This window comes from Pseudophryne corroboree, chromosome 5 (assembly GCF_028390025.1).
Source record: "Pseudophryne corroboree isolate aPseCor3 chromosome 5, aPseCor3.hap2, whole genome shotgun sequence".
Taxonomy (NCBI): Eukaryota; Metazoa; Chordata; class Amphibia; order Anura; family Myobatrachidae; genus Pseudophryne; species Pseudophryne corroboree.
The window spans coordinates 108,311,791-108,328,375 of NC_086448.1; the positions used below are offsets into that span (position 1 = coordinate 108,311,791).

Genomic DNA, 16,585 nt, shown 5'->3' on the forward strand with positions numbered 1-16,585 from the left:
ATGCTTTGGCCATGTGTATACACCCCCTGCTGTAACCTCCATCCCAGGGTCCTAGGTGGAGAAAGCCATAAGTGTAAAATGTGTCCCAACCACCAGGGCAAAAGATTCTCATTGTGAAAAGAATTGCATGCATGCTAAAAACAACAAAAAATATATAGTAGGTTTAGGGGAAAAAGACGCAACTTGCATTTACGTCTAACTCTGAATGAGGCCCACAGTACAGACTGGCATTTTGGGGAATGACAAAGCAAAATCAGAACTTGAACGTTGTATTGCATTGCGCATCTGTGAAACAGCTTGTTTTTTATTTATTAATTAACAGTTAGAGAGCACGGCATATTCTGTTGCACTTTACAGTTGGAAAAACAGTAATAGAATAAAACTGGGAAATAATAGACAGTTCTAGAGGTAGGATGGCCCTGCTCACAAGCTTACACTCTATAGCAGAGATTTTCAACCTTTTACAACTCACGGCACACTGAACAAGATTTAAATATTGCCAGGGCACACTCAGATATAATGGTGATGCATGGTGCAGTTGCGTGTCCTAGGATGTCATGTCGCAGCTTCTCCATAGGTAACGCCTGAGCCACATCTGAGAAAACCAGAAGAGCCCAACACTGCCCGGGCCCAAAATTAGAACCGGCTCTGCATCCACTAAACCCACCAGTATTGATCGTTCCAGGGCCTCAGTAGCGGCACAACACTGATGGGCCTGGCTGTGCTTCTATGGCGGCACACCTGGAGACTGCTCAGGGCACACTAGTGTGGCACGGCACAGTGGTTGAAAAACACTGCTCTATAGGAAAATAGACATTGACACACAAGGATAGGTGCTACCTATTGCATAATTGTTATTGTGCTCAAAGAGATATTTTGCAAACTTCACTGCAACTTTTGTTCTGTATTATAGGAATTAAGGTATGCAGTTCCCAGTTTCATAGTTAAAAGGTCAATGCTGAGACTGCAGACACGGGCCCTCATTCCGAGTTGATCGCTCGCTGACGTTTTTCGCAGCGCTGCGATCAGGTTACTACTGCGCATGCGTATGCACCGCAATGCGCACGCTCATCGTACGGGTACAAATAGCATCATTGCTGTGCAATGCTTCTAGCGACGAATCAATTCGCACAACCGATCGCAAGGAGATTGACAGAAAGAGGGCGTTTATGGGTGTCAACTGACCATTTTCTGGGAGTTGTAGGGAAAACGCAGGCATGTCTATGCGTTTCCAGGGTGGGTATCTGACGTCAATTGCGGGACCGGACAGGCTGAAGTGATCGCAAGGGCTGAGTAAGTCCAGAGCCCATGGGCGGCGACTATCTGATCACAGCGCTGCAAAAAATAGCTACCTAGCGATCAACTCGGAATGAGGGCCACTGTTAGGTGGAACAAGTGTTGCTGACCTGCTAATAATTCTCTTACACATCAACTTCAAGGAATGACTGTTCGCTGCCTAATATGTCCCAACCATTGACAGGTGCCATTGTAACAAGATAATCAATGTTATTCACGTTACATCTTAGTGGTTTTAATGTTATAGCTGAGAGTCAGGGCTGGATTAATACCTTTAGAGGCCCTAAGCACTTAAAAGATTCTGGTGGTCCCATATACACGGCCGAATCACATTATTATGAGCACCAGCTAATAGCCAGAGTAACCACCATGTGCAGCGCAGATAGACGGACACACGTATGGTAGCCCCCAGGTTCATCTTGATGGTGAGCTGCAGTTTGCCGGTCGGCCCTAACGCACCTTTGTAGCCGACTTTCACCTCTCACATCAGTTTCCACGTCGGTTATTTGCAATGGTGCCCTTTGTCCAGTCATGATACACCTTCACCACAGCAGCACTGCACTGTCTCATAAATACTGCCACCCCTGAGCCGAAAGCCGATAACCATCCCTTTTTGTAACTTGGATAAATCGCCCATTTTACCCATGATGTGTGTGCAGATGGCCTATCGTACACCTTATATACCCACCAAGCCAGCGCACAGCACGTGACGTACTACATAAGCTATGCGCTGCCGTCGTCAAATGTCGGAGGTGATCATAATTATGTGACTCAACCGTGTATATATCTAATTCAAAATATAAACAATAATAAACTAGAAAGTAAAATTGTATTTTTCAAAATGAAACAAAACTTAGGCTGGGTACACACCTAAAGATATATCTGCAGATGATGGTTGTTCATACACACTGACTAACCACCATTGCCATCGGCAGATATGTGTTGTTGAGGGCATTGGCCAATTAATCTTTTCTCTGTACATACTGGGAGTGTTGTCGTGAAATGTGCCAAATATTCCTGCAATTTACATAATGGACTGGCCGCCTAAAGAGTGCACAGGAAAAGGAAATAGTCTTTTCTCTGACGTCCTAGTGGATGCTGGGAACGCCGTAAGGACCATGGGGAATAGCGGGCTCCGAAGGAGACTGGGCACTCTAAGAAAGAATTAGGACTACCTGGTGTGCACTGGCTCCTCCCTCTATGCCCCTCCTCCAGACCTCAGTTAGAATCTGTGCCCGGCTCGAGCTGGATGCACACTAGGGGCTCTCCTGAGCTTCTAGAAAAGAAAGTATATTTAGGTTTTTTATTTTCAGTGAGATCTGCTGGCAACAGACTCACTGCTACGAGGGACTTAGGGGAGAGAAGCGAACCTACCTGCTTGCAGCTAGCTTGGGCTTCTAGGCTACTGGACACCATTAGCTCCAGAGGGATCGAACACAGGCCCAGCCTCGGTCGTCCGGTCCCGGAGCCGCGCCGCCGACCCCCTTGCAGAGCCAGAAGCAAGAAGAACGTCCAAGAACGTCGGCGGCTGAAGACTCCGGTCTTCATTAAGGTAGCGCACAGCACTGCAGCTGTGCGCCATGCTCCCCATGCACACCTCACACTCCGGTCACTGATGGGTGCAGGGCGCTGGGGGGGGGGGCGCCCTGGGCTGCAATAAAATTACCTTACATTGGCAAAAATACACATAATATAGTCATTAAGACTATATATGTGTAAAATCCCCTGCCATCTATCCATAAAAAAAGCGGGAGAAGCCCGCCGTGAAGGGGGCGGGGCTATCTCCCTCAGCACACTGGCGCCATTTCCTCTCACAGCTCCGCTGGAAGGACGCTCCCCAGGCTCTCCCCTGCAGTTTCCAGGCTCAATAGGGTAAAAAAGAGAGGGGGGGCACTAAATTTAGGCGCAAATACTATATATATATAGCTGCTATAGGGAAAAATCACTCATTATAGTGTACATCCCTGTGATTTATAGCGCTGTGGTGTGTGCTGGCATACTCTCTCTCTGTCTCCCCAAAGGACTTTGTGGGGTCCTGTCCTCAGTCAGAGCATTCCCTGTGTGTGTGTGGTGTGTCGGTACGGCTGTGTCGACATGTTTGATGAGGAGGCTTATGTGGAGGCGGAGCAGGTGCCTATAAATGTGATGCGGGGTCGACACCTGAGTGGATGGATATGTGGAAGGAATTACGTGACAGTGTCAACTCCTTACATAAGAGGTTTGATGACATACCAGATGTGGGACAGCCGGCTTCTCAGTCCGTGCCTGCCCAGGCGTCTCAAAAGCCATCAGGGGCTCAAAAACGCCCGCTACCTCAGATAGCAGACACAGATGTCGACACGGATACTGACTCCAGTGTCGACGACGATGAGACTAGTGTACATTCCAATAGGGCCATCCGTTACATGATTACAGCAATGAAAAATGTGTTGCACATTTCTGACATTAACCCTGGTACCACAAAAAAGGGTATTATGTTTGGGGAGAAAAAGCAACCTGTGGTTTTTTTTCCCCTTCTGAAGAATTAAATGAAGTGTGTGATGAAGCGTGGGTTTCCCCCGATAAGAAACTGGTAATTTCTAAAAAGTTACTAAGGGCGTACCCTTTCCCGCCAGAGGATAGGATACGTTGGGAGACATCCCCTAGGGTGGATAAAGCGCTCACACGCTTGTCAAAGAAGGTGGCACTACCCTTCTCCGGATACGGCCGCCCTAAAGGAGCCTGCGGATAAAAAGCAGGAGTCTATCCTGAAGTCTGTATATACACACTCCGGTATTATACTGAGACCGGCTATTGCTTCAGCATGGATGTGCAGTGCTGCATCTGCATGGTCAGATTCCCTGTCTGATAACATTGATACCCTTGACAGGGACACTATATTGCTAACTGTAGAGCATATTAAAGACGTAGTCTTATACATGAGAGATGCACAGAGGGATATTTGCCAACTGGCATCTAGAATAAATGCAATGTCCATTTCTGCCTGGAGAGTATTATGGACTCGGCAGTGGACAGGTGATGCAGATTCTAAAAGGCACATGGAGGTTTTGCCTTACAAGGGTGAGGAATTGTTTGGGGATGGTCTCTCGGACCTCGTTTCCACAGCGACGGCTGGGAAGTCGACATTTTTACCCCATGTTCCCTCACAGCCAAAGAAAGCACCGTATTATCAGGTACAGTCCTTTCGGCCCCAGAAAGGCAAGCGGGTTAGAGGCGCGTCCTTTCTGCCCAGAGGCAGAGGTAGGGGGAAAAAGCTGCACCAAACAGCAAGTTCCCAGGAACAAAAGTCCTCTCCCGCTTCCTCTAAGTCCACCGCATGACGCTGGGGCTCCACAGGTGGAGCCAGGTGCGGTGGGGGCCCGTCTCCGGAACTTCAGCGACCAGTGGGTTCGCTCACGGGTGGATCCCTGGATTCTACAAGTGGTATCTCAGGGGTACCAGCTGGAATTCGAGACGTCTCCCCCTCGCCGTTTCCTCAAATCAGCCTTGCCAACTACTCCCCCAGACAGGGAGGCGGTGCTGGAGGCGATTCACAAGCTGTACTCCCAGCAGGTGATAACCAAAGTACCCCTCCTTCAACAGGGACGGGGTTACTATTCCACAATGTTTGTGGTACCGAAACCGGACGGTTCGGTGAGACCCATTTTAAATTTGAAATCCTTGAACACTTATATAAGAAGGTTCAAGTTCAAAATGGAATCGCTCAGGGCGGTTATTGCAAGCCTGGACGAAGGGGATTACATGGTATCACTGGACATCAAGGATGCTTACCTGTATGTCCCCATTTACCCTCCTCACCAGGTGTACCTCAGATTTGTGGTACAGGACTGTCATTACCAATTCCAGACGTTGCCGTTTGGTCTGTCCACGGCACCGAGGGTATTTACCAAGGTAATGGCCGAAATGATGATACTCCTTCGAAAAAAGGGAGTTATAATTATCCCGTACTTGGACGATCTCCTTATAAAGGCGAGGTCCAGGGAACAGTTGTTGATCGGAGTAGCACTTGCTCGGGAAGTGCTACAACAGCACGGCTGGATCCTGAATATTCCAAAGTCGCAGCTGGTTCCTACAACGCGTCTACTGTTCCTGGGGATGGTTCTGGACACAGAACAGAAAAAGGTGTTTCTCCCGGAGGAGAAGGCCAAGGAATTGTCATCTCTAGTCAGAGACCTCCTAAAACCAAAACAGGTGTCGGTGCACCACTGCACGCGAGTCCTGGGAAAGATGGTAGCTTCTTACGAAGCAATTCCATTCGGAAGTTTCCATGCAAGGATCTTTCAGTGGGATCTGTTGGACTAGTGGTCCGGATCGCATCTCCAGATGCATCGGCTGATAACCCTGTCTCCAAGGACCAGGGTGTCGCTGTTGTGGTGGCTGCAGAGTGCTCATCTTCTAGAGGGCCGCAGATTCGGCATACAGGACTGGGTCCTGGTGACCACGGATGCCAGCCTTCGAGGTTGGGGGCAGTCACACAGGGAAGAAACTTCCAAGGACTATGTGTAGGGAAGTCAGGAGACTTCCCTACACATAAATATGCTGGAACTAAGGGCCATTTACAATGCCCTAAGTCAGGCAAGACCCCTGCTTCAACACCAGCCGGTGCTGATCCAGTCAGACAACATCACGGCGGTCGCCCATGTAAACCGTCAGGGCGGCACAAGAAGCAGGATGGCGATGGCAGAAGCCACAAGGATTCTCCGATGGGCGGAAAATCATGTGTTAGCACTGTCAGCAGTGTTCATTCCCGGAGTGGACAACTGGGAAGCAGACTTCCTCAGCAGGCACGACCTCCACCTTGGAGAGTGGGGACTTCATCAAGAAGTCTTCCAAATGATTGTACACCGTTGGGAAAGGCCACAGGTGGACATGATGGCGTCCCGCCTCAACAAAAAGCTAAAATGATATTGCGCCAGGTCAAGGGACCCTCAGGCGATAGCTGTGGACGCTCTAGTGACACCGTGGGTGTACCAGTCGGTTTATGTGTTCCCTCCTCTGCCTCTCATACCCAAGGTACTGAGAATAATAAGAAGGAGAGGAGTAAGAACTATACTTGTGGTTCCGGATTGGCCAAGAAGAGCTTGGTACCCAGAACTTCAAGAAATGATCTCAGAGGACCCATGGCCTCTGCCGCTCAGACAGGACCTGCTGCAGCAGGGGCCCTGTCTGTTCCAAGACTTACCGCGGCTGCGTTTGACGGCATGGCGGTTGAACACCGGATCCTAAAAGAAAAGGGCATTCCGGAGGAAGTCATTCCTACGCTGATTAAAGCTAGGAAAGATGTGACCGTAAGACATTATCATCGCATATGGCGGAAATATGTTGCTTGGTGTGAGGCCAGGAAGGCCCCAACAGAGGAATTTAATCTCGGTCGATTTCTGCACTTCCTACAGTCAGGAGTGACTATGGGCCTAAAATTGGGTTCCATTAAGGTCCAGATCTCGGCTCTGTCGATTTTCTTCCAAAAAGAACTGGCTTCACTGCCTGAAGTTCAGACTTTTGTTAAAGGAGTGCTGCATATTCAGCCCCCTTTTGTGCCTCCAGGGGCACCGTGGGATCTCAACGTGGTGTTGAATTTCTTAAAGTCGCATTGGTTTGAGCCACTTAAAACCGTGGAGCTAAAATACCTCACGTGGAAAGTGTTGGCCTTGGCGTCGGCCAGGCGTGTATCAGAATTGGCGGCTTTGTCTTGTAAAAGCCCTTATCTGATTTTTCATATGGATAGGGCGGAATTGAGGACTCGTTCCCCATTCCTTCCTAAGGTGGTTTCAGCTTTTCATGTGAACCAACCTATTGTGGTGCCTGCGGCTACTCAGGACTTGGAGGATTCCAAGTTACTGGACGTAGTCAGGGCCCTGAAAATATATGTTTCCAGGACGGCTGGAGTCAGGAAAACTGACTCGCTATTTATCCTGTATGCACCCAACAAGCTGGGTGCTCCTGCTTCTAAGCAGACTATTGCTCGCTGGATCTGTAGTACGATTCAACTTGCACATTCTGCGGCTGGATTGCGGCAACCTAAATCTGTAAAGGCCCATTCCACGAGGAAAGTGGGCTCTTCTTGGGCGGCTGCCCGAGGGGTCTTGGCTTTACAACTTTGCCGAGCTGCTACTTGGTCGGGTTCAAACACATTTGCAAAATTCTACAAGTTTGATACCCTGGCTGAGGAGGACCTTGAGTTTGCTCATTCGGTGCTGCAGAGTCATCCGCACTCTCCCGCCCGTTTGAGAGCTTTGGTATAATCCCCATGGTCCTTACGGAGTTCCCAGCATCCACTAGGACGTCAGAGAAAATAAGAATTTACTCACCGGTAATTCTATTTCTCGTAGTCCGTAGTGGATGCTGGGCGCCCATCCCAAGTGCGGATTGTCTGCAATATTTGTATATAGTTATTGCCTAACTAAAGGGTTATTGTTATGAGCCATCTGTTTGTGAGGCTCAGTTGTTGTTCATACTGTTAACTGGATATAGTATCACGAGTTGTACGGTGTGATTGGTGTGGCTGGTATGAGTCTTACCCGGGATTCCAAATCCCTTCCTTATTGTGTCAGCTCTTCCGGGCACAGTTTCCCTAACTGAGGTCTGGAGAAGGGGCATAGAGGGAGGAGCCAGTGCACACCAGGTAGTACTAATTCTTTCTTAGAGTGCCCAGTCTCCTTCGGAGCCCGCTATTCCCCATGGTCCTTACGGAGTTCCCAGCATCCACTACGGACTACGAGAAATAGAATTACCGGTGAGTAAATTCTTATTTTTTATCCCTCCGTTTCTCTCCCTCTGTATCTCTCTCGCTCCCTTGGTCTCCCACTGTCTCTCTCTCGCTCCTTTCCATCCCCCACTATCTCACTCCCTCAGTCTCCAAGTGTCTCACGCCCCTCAGACTCGGTCTCCTGCATGTTTCTCAGGAGACTAGCGCAGGGAACTGACAAAACCCCTCAGGGCATATGCTAGCCAAGGTACCCACAGGTGATGGCTCTCACTGGGCGGGCTCTCGCAGATCATGGCTCCTGCTAGTAGAGGCTCCCAGTGTCAAGGTCTCCCGCTGGTTGGGGCACCTGCTGAGGGCTCCCACAAGCCAGGCTCCTGCAGATGTCTCCATATTAGGTCATTAGTCATGCTGGCCATGGCTACCACTGGCCGTGTCTCTTGGTTGCCAGGGCCCCTGATGGACACATGACTCGCTCCCCCCCCACACATACACTCCCCCCCCAATGCTTACAGCACTCCCCTTGCCCTTGTGGTCACAATGCAGCAGCACCCACACCGATACAACCCCCCCCCCCCCCCCCCCCCCCCCCCGGCTTGCCGGCTGTCTCCCATTCACTTTGCTATAGGGATCAGCTTTCAGTGTGGGTGCTTTCCCTGGGTAACCCAGCCAGCAGCCTCCCTGCTAGGGACCTGGCTGGGTAATGCATTTACATAACCTAGCTAACCTAATGACGGGCATAACGGCTGACCTATTGTGTGTCGCCAGGTCGACCTTACACACAGAACGATGCACCAATTTATCTACAGATATGTTGGTCATCGGCTGTGCTGCATGCTGCAGGGCCAACACGATATGTCGTTCACAGACATATTGTTTGTACACAACAGACAATCAGTTAACGATATATTGGCTGATCAATTGATTTGCCAATATATCTGCCAGTGTGTATTCAGCATTACAGTAAGTTATTAATATTATTGCTACCAGTTATTTATATACCGCACACACATTCTGCAGCGCTGTACAGAGAATATTTGCCCATTCATATAATTCCCTTCCCCAGTGGAGCTTACAATCTATATTCCCTACCACATGTACACACACATACACGCTAGGGTTAATTTTATTGGGAGTCACTTGACCTACCATTATATTTTTGGATTGTGGGAGGAAACTGGAGTACCCGGAGGAAACCCATAGATTGTAAGCTTGCGAGCAGGGTCCTCCTACCTCTATGACTGTTTGTTTTTACCCGGTTTTGTCTTCTAATTGTGTCCAGTTGTAAAGCGCAACAGAATTTGCTGCGCTATATAAGAAACTGTTAATAATAATAATAATAATAAGTACGGGGAGAATATACAGACTCCGCATAGTTAGGGCCATGGTGGAAACCGGACCCATGACCTCAGTGCTGTGAGGCAATAAAGCTAACTAAGATGGAAAATAATGTTTATTTTTGGATACTTCCACTTTATTTATATTTTTCTCCTTCTACTTTTTCTAATTGCAAAGTCTATGATCAGATCCTTAAATCTAATCTCACATATGTATATCATTAAGCTCTATTATTACTACAGGTTGGGTATCCCTTATCCAAAATGCTTGGGACCAGAGGTATTTTGGATATGGGATTTTTCCGTATTTTGGAATAATTGCATACCATAATGAGATATCATGGTGATGGGACCTAAATCTAAGCACAGAATGCGTTTATGTGTCATATACACCTTATACACACAGCCTGAAGGTCATTTTAGCCAATATTTTTTATAACTTTGTGCATTAAACAAAGTGTGTGTACATTCACACAATTCATTTATGTTTCATAGTTTGTGTACATTGAGCAATCAGAAAACAAAGGTTTCACTATCTCACTCTCATTCAAAAAAGTCCGTATTTTGGAATATTTGGATATGGGATACTCAACCTGTAGTAGTATTATTATTATTATTATTATAGTGTATATATTTATGTATGTAATTTTTTCATTTATTGCAGGACAGTCCTGTTTTTCTGGGACTGTCCCACTCTCCCACCCATGCGCCAGTGTCTCGCGGTGTGGGGAAGTTGGGAGGACACCTGTCACTTTCTGCAGAGCGGCAGTGAATAGATGCTATGCACATGGGCACAGTGTCTATTCGCCGGGAGAGAGGGACTGGGGGCATGGCCAGCAGATAACACAGCACTGGGCTCTGCCCCACAGTGATCAAAACAGAAGGTTTTGCTTGCAATCGCAGCATTCCTATGAAGCCACGCCCCCTTTTGCTGAGGCCGGCCCCCTTTTCAAGTGCACAAATGTTGGGAGGTATGGTTTATATGTAGGCCTAGTAAAAGTACTGTAAGTCATAGTAAAGGGGTGGCAGAGTATTAATAGAAGCAACATGTTAGTAAAATTAAATGGACAGATAAATTGGATTGATTCTGTTTAGTACTGATTGGAATGTCTTGTTGGTTGCAGTTGGAGAGGTGCCTGGGAAATGCCTGGAAGATACAGATTTTAGGTGCAAAAACAAAAAGTGTATTGAATCCCACCTGGTCTGTGACTACAAATATGACTGCAAGGACTTTTCAGATGAAGCTGACTGTAGTAAGTACAGTATACGCCAAACCCATTAACATAACAATGTTTATCATTCCAGATACCCAATACAGTGTTATATATATGTTATTGTTATCTGGTGTTTTCTGCATTGCCTACACATATTGGAGTCAGTCTGTGGGCAGAGGCAACATTATTGAAAACTCTAAATCAGTTTTTTCTGAAGCATTGACATTGAGATACATGTATGTCCTCATACACCTAACCTCAATATACCATGTGGTGAGAGATTCCTGGTGTAAGTGAGACATGCTAAGTGGTGTAATGTAGCAACTGTTACTTTAATTTTGCAACTTATTTGCACCGCACATTAAGAGAAACACCACTCACAGGAATTAGCTTTAAATACAGTATGTACAAAGTCTCAGATGGATCATTCATAACAGAACTTAGTGTTAGTAAAATCCATGGCCACTGCATCGCAGTACTTCATGTACAGATTTACACTCATTCGCATACAAATATACAAATCATAGTTGTCTACCCTCCCTCATTCTGCAGGAGACTCCCTGAAACAGTAGCAATCTCCCTGACTCCCTAAATAGTCCAGAAATCTCCCTGATTGCACCTTAACCCCCATTATGCAGCTGTTACATTCTTGGAGGGGGAAAAAAAGATATCAGAGATACATACATTCAAATGGGCCCATCAGTGACATTTCCCTGCATTGGCTATAAGGCACTATGGTCCCTATGGCTACATGTATTTAAAATAAGGTTTCTCGTGGCCACTTACAGTATATGGAACCTCTTGTAAGACACAATATACAAATAAATCTTGAAGAATATCAGTGTCTTTTCTTCAACAAGTAGAGATTTACTAACTTAGGGGTCATTTACGTTTGGATGTAAGTCATTTTTATGACACGCCTCTCAGATGTAACAGTACACGTCCACACTACTAGGTGTTACTTTCACAATCTCAGAGTATGATACAAATGAAACAGTGCGGTCTTATGAAGCAGTGTTGTCACATCACATAGTAACTAAGGGCCTGATTTATGTTTGTTAGCAAAGCAAAAAAGCACACTAATGGGCAAAGCCAGGTGGGGCAGATGGGTTACATGCAGATGGAGCCGCACTCCTCTAGTGCGGCACCATCGCATACGTACACTCCTGGCGTGACTAGGCGATCCGTCCGCCTAGCCCCGCCAGGAGTGCACAGAAACGCTCCCATTCTAGTGAATGGGGCGCGGGCGCGTCCACAACAACTGGAGAGCCACAGATTGGACAGGCCTGCTCTAAGACATAGATTTCAATGAAAAAGACACACAAAAGAGGCTCAGCGCATGCAGAGGCACATGGGACATGGTGCACTGAGAAGGGCTGCTGAAATAGTGTGTGAGGTCCAGCGGCGGCTGCAGCGCCAACCACCTTGTACAGGGGGGACGGACCCTTAAGAACATATAAACATACAGTACATGTGCAGATGTATGCAATATATATACTGGCGAAGGTCCGGGATCGGCAGCGGCAACCGCCATGCAGAACCAGGGACTCGGCATTAAGCTTCAGGAGGCGTCATTAATCCCGCCCCCAGACTCTCATTGGCTAGTGTCACAGGAGTCTGGGGATGGGCTTAGGAGAGGGAAGCCTAATGCCGAATCCTGGGTTCTACGCCGAGGCTGTGGTATACAGCACCTCTGCCGATCCCGGACATATATTACATACATCTTCACATGTATGTTTACATGTGCATAGTTACCCACCTGCACAAGGTAGTTGCTGCTGCAGCTGCCACTGATGAGAACATATCTGTACAAAGTGCTTCAACTATATGCACCGGCACCCACTGCATACGGGGAAGGAACATAGGCCCTCATTCCGAGTTGTTCGCTCGGTATTTCTCTATCGTCCTAAGTGGATGCTGGGGTTCCTGAAAGGACCATGGGGAATAGCGGCTCCGCAGGAGACAGGGCACAAAAAAGTAAAGCTTTACTAGGTCAGGTGGTGTGCACTGGCTCCTCCCCCTATGACCCTCCTCCAGACTCCAGTTAGATTTTGTGCCCGAACGAGAAGGGTGCAATCTAGGTGGCTCTCCTAAAGAGCTGCTTAGAGAAAGTTTAGTTTAGGTTTTTTTTCTTTACAGTGAGTCCTGCTGGCAACAGGATCACTGCAACGTGGGACTTAGGGGGAAAGTAGTAAACTCACCTGCATGCAGAGTGGATTTGCTGCTTGGCTACTGGACACCATTAGCTCCAGAGGGATCGAACACAGGCCCAGCCGTGGAGTCCGGTCCCGGAGCCGCGCCGCCGACCCCCTTGCAGATGCTGAAGCGTGAAGAGGTCCGGAAACCGGCGGCTGAAGACTCCTCAGTCTTCATAAGGTAGCGCACAGCACTGCAGCTGTGCGCCATTTTCCTCTCAGCACACTTCACTGGGCAGTCACTGAGGGTGCAGAGCGCTGGGGGGGGGCGCTCTGAGAGGCAAATATAAACCTTATACAAGGCTAAAAATACCTCACATATAGCCCATAGGGGCTATATGGAGATATTTAACCCCTGCCTGACTGGAAAAATAGCGGGAGAAGAACCCGCCGAAAAAGGGGCGGGGCCTATCTCCTCAGCACACGGCGCCATTTTCTGTCACAGCTCCGCTGGTCAGAACGGCTCCCAGGTCTCTCCCCTGCACTGCACTACAGAAACAGGGTAAAACAGAGAGGGGGGGCACATTAATGGCTATATATATATATATTAAAGCAGCTATAAGGGAGCACTTAATATAAGGATATCCCTTGTATATATAGCGCTTTGTGGTGTGTGCTGGCAGACTCTCCCTCTGTCTCCCCAAAAGGGCTAGTGGGTCCTGTCTTCATTAGAGCATTCCCTGTGAGTTTGCGGTGTGTGTCGGTACGTGGTGTCGACATGTATGAGGACGATATTGGTGTGGAGGCGGAGCAATTGCCAAATATGCAGATGTCACCCCCCAGGGGGTCGACACCAGAATGGATGCCTTTATTTGTGGAATTACGTGATGGTTTATCTTCCCTTAAACAGTCAGTTGAGGACATGAGGCGGCCGGACAATCAATTAATGCCTGTCCAGGCGCCTCAAACACCGTCAGGGGCTGTAAAACGCCCTTTGCCTCAGTCGGTCGACACAGACCCAGACACGGGCACTGATTCCAGTGACGACGGTAGAAATTCAAACGTATTTTCCAGTAGGGCCACACGTTATATGATTTTGGCAATGAAGGAGACGTTACATTTAGCTGATACTACAGATACCGTAAAACAGGGTATTATGTATGGTGTGAAAAAACTACAAACAGTTTTTCCTGAATCAGAAGAATTAAATGACGTGTGTGATGAAGCGTGGGTTGCTCCTGATAAAAAGTTGATAATTTCAAAAAAGTTATTGGCATTATACCCTTTCCCGCCAGAGGTTAGGGCGCGCTGGGAAACACCCCCTAAGGTGGACAAGGCGCTCACACGCTTATCCAAACAAGTGGCGTTACCCTCTCCTGAGACGGCCGCACTTAAGGATCCATCAGATAGAAAGATGGAAGTTATTCAAAAGAATATATACACACATGCAGGTGTTATACTACGACCAGCTATAGCAACTGCCTGGATGTGCAGTGCTGGAGTAGTTTGGTCAGAATCCCTGATTGAAAATATTGATACCCTAGATAGGGACAATGTTTTACTGTCGTTAGAACAAATAAAGGATGCATTTATCTATATGCGTGATGCACAGAGGGATATTTGCACACTGGCATCTCGGGTGAGTGCTATGTCCATTTCAGCCAGAAGAGCCTTATGGACACGACAGTGGACAGGCGATGCGGATTCAAAACGTCACATGGAGGTTTTGCCGTATAAAGGGGAGGAGTTATTTGGAGTTGGTCTATCAGACTTGGTGGCCACGGCTACTGCCGGGAAATCCACTTTTTTACCTCAAGTCACTCCCCAACAGAGAAAGGCACCGACCTTTCAACCGCAGCCTTTTCGCTCCTACAAAAATAAGAGAGCAAAGGGCTTGTCGTACCTGCCACGAGGCAGAGGAAGAGGGAAGAGACACCAACAGGCAGCTCCTTCCCAGGAACAGAAGCCCTCCCCGGCTCCTGCAAAAACCTCAGCATGACGCTGGGGCCTCTCAAGCGGACTCGGGGACAGTGGGGGGCCGTCTCAAAAATTACAGCGCGCAGTGGGCTCACTCGCAGGTAGACCCCTGGATCCTGCAGATAATATCTCAGGGGTACAGGTTGGAATTAGAGACGGATCCTCCTCATCGTTTCCTGAAGTCTGCCTTACCAACCGTCTCTTCCGAAAGGGAGAGGGTGTTGGAAGCCATTCACAAGCTGTACGCTCAGCAGGTGATAGTCAAAGTACCCCTATTACAACAAGGAAAGGGGTATTATTCCACTCTATTTGTGGTACCGAAGCCGGATGGCTCGGTAAGGCCTATTCTAAATCTGAAGTCCTTGAACCTCTACATAAAAAAGTTCAAGTTCAAGATGGAGTCACTCAGAGCAGTGATAGCGAACCTGGAAGAAGGGGACTTTATGGTATCCTTGGACATCAAGGATGCGTATCTACACGTTCCGATTTACCCCGCACACCAGGGGTACCTCAGGTTCATTGTTCAAAACTGTCACTATCAGTTTCAGACGCTGCCGTTCGGATTGTCCACGGCGCCTCGGGTCTTTACCAAGGTAATGGCCGAGATGATGATTCTTCTTCGAAGAAAAGGCGTATTAGTTATCCCATACTTGGACGATCTCCTAATAAGGGCAAGGTCCAGAGAACAGCTGGAGACAGCTTTAGCACTATCTCAAGAGGTGCTAAGACAACACGGGTGGATTCTGAATATTCCAAAATCCCATTTAATCCCGACAACTCGTCTGCTGTTCCTAGGAATGATTCTGGACACGGTTCAGAAAAAGGTTTTCCTTCCAGAGGAAAAAGCCAAGGAGTTATCCGATCTGGTCAGGAACCTCCTAAAACCAGGAAAAGTGTCAGTACATCAATGCACAAGAGTCCTGGGAAAAATGGTGGCTTCTTACGAAGCAATTCCATTCGGCAGATTCCATGCAAGAATATTCCAAAGGGATCTGTTGGACAAATGGTCAGGGTCGCATCTGCAGATGCACCTGCGAATAACCCTGTCACCAAAGACAAGGGTGTCACTTCTGTGGTGGTTGCAGAAGGCTCACCTATTAGAAGGCCGCAGATTCGGCATTCAGGATTGGATCCTGGTGACCACGGACGCCAGCCTGAGAGGCTGGGGAGCAGTCACACAAGGAAGAAACTTCCAGGGAGTATGGACGAGTCTGGAAAAGTCTCTTCACATAAACATTCTGGAACTAAGAGCAATCTACAATGCTCTAAGCCAGGCGGAACTTCTCCTGCAAGGAAAGCCGGTGTTGATTCAGTCGGACAACATCACGGCGGTCGCCCATGTAAACAGGCAGGGCGGCACAAGAAGCAGGAGTGCAATGGCAGAAGCTGCCAAGATTCTTCGCTGGGCGGAGAATCACGTGATAGCACTGTCAGCAGTGTTCATCCCGGGCGTGGACAACTGGGAAGCAGACTTCCTCAGCAGACACGATCTTCATCCGGGAGAGTGGGGTCTACATCCAGAAGTCTTCAACATGTTAATAGACCGTTGGGAAAGACCAATTGTAGACATGATGGCGTCTCGCCTCAACAAGAAACTGGACAAATATTGCGCCAGGTCAAGAGATCCACAGGCAATAGCTGTGGACGCACTGGTAACTCCTTGGGTGTACCAGTCAGTGTATGTGTTTCCTCCTCTGCCGCTCATACCAAAGGTATTGAAGATCATACGGCAAAGAAGAGTAAGAACAATACTAGTGGTTCCGGATTGGCCGAGAAGGACTTGGTATCCGGAACTTCAAGAGATGCTCACGGACGAACCGTGGCCTCTACCTCTGAGAAGGGACCTGCTACAGCAGGGTCCCTGTCTTTTTCAAGACTTACCGCGGCTGCGTTTGACGGCATGGCGGTTGAACGCCAGATCCT

At 48.2% G+C, this 16,585-nt stretch overlaps 1 protein-coding gene across 1 annotated transcript in view; it reads left to right on the forward strand.

The window, feature by feature from the left end:
- Positions 1 to 16,585, forward strand: part of MALRD1 (MAM and LDL receptor class A domain containing 1) — a 1,363,691-nt gene that overhangs the window by 1,080,030 nt on the left and 267,076 nt on the right. The window contains exon 28 of the mRNA XM_063925153.1: positions 10,461 to 10,589. Coding sequence (XP_063781223.1) covers positions 10,461 to 10,589 — 129 coding nt within the window. The remainder of the gene's footprint in view (positions 1 to 10,460; positions 10,590 to 16,585) is intronic.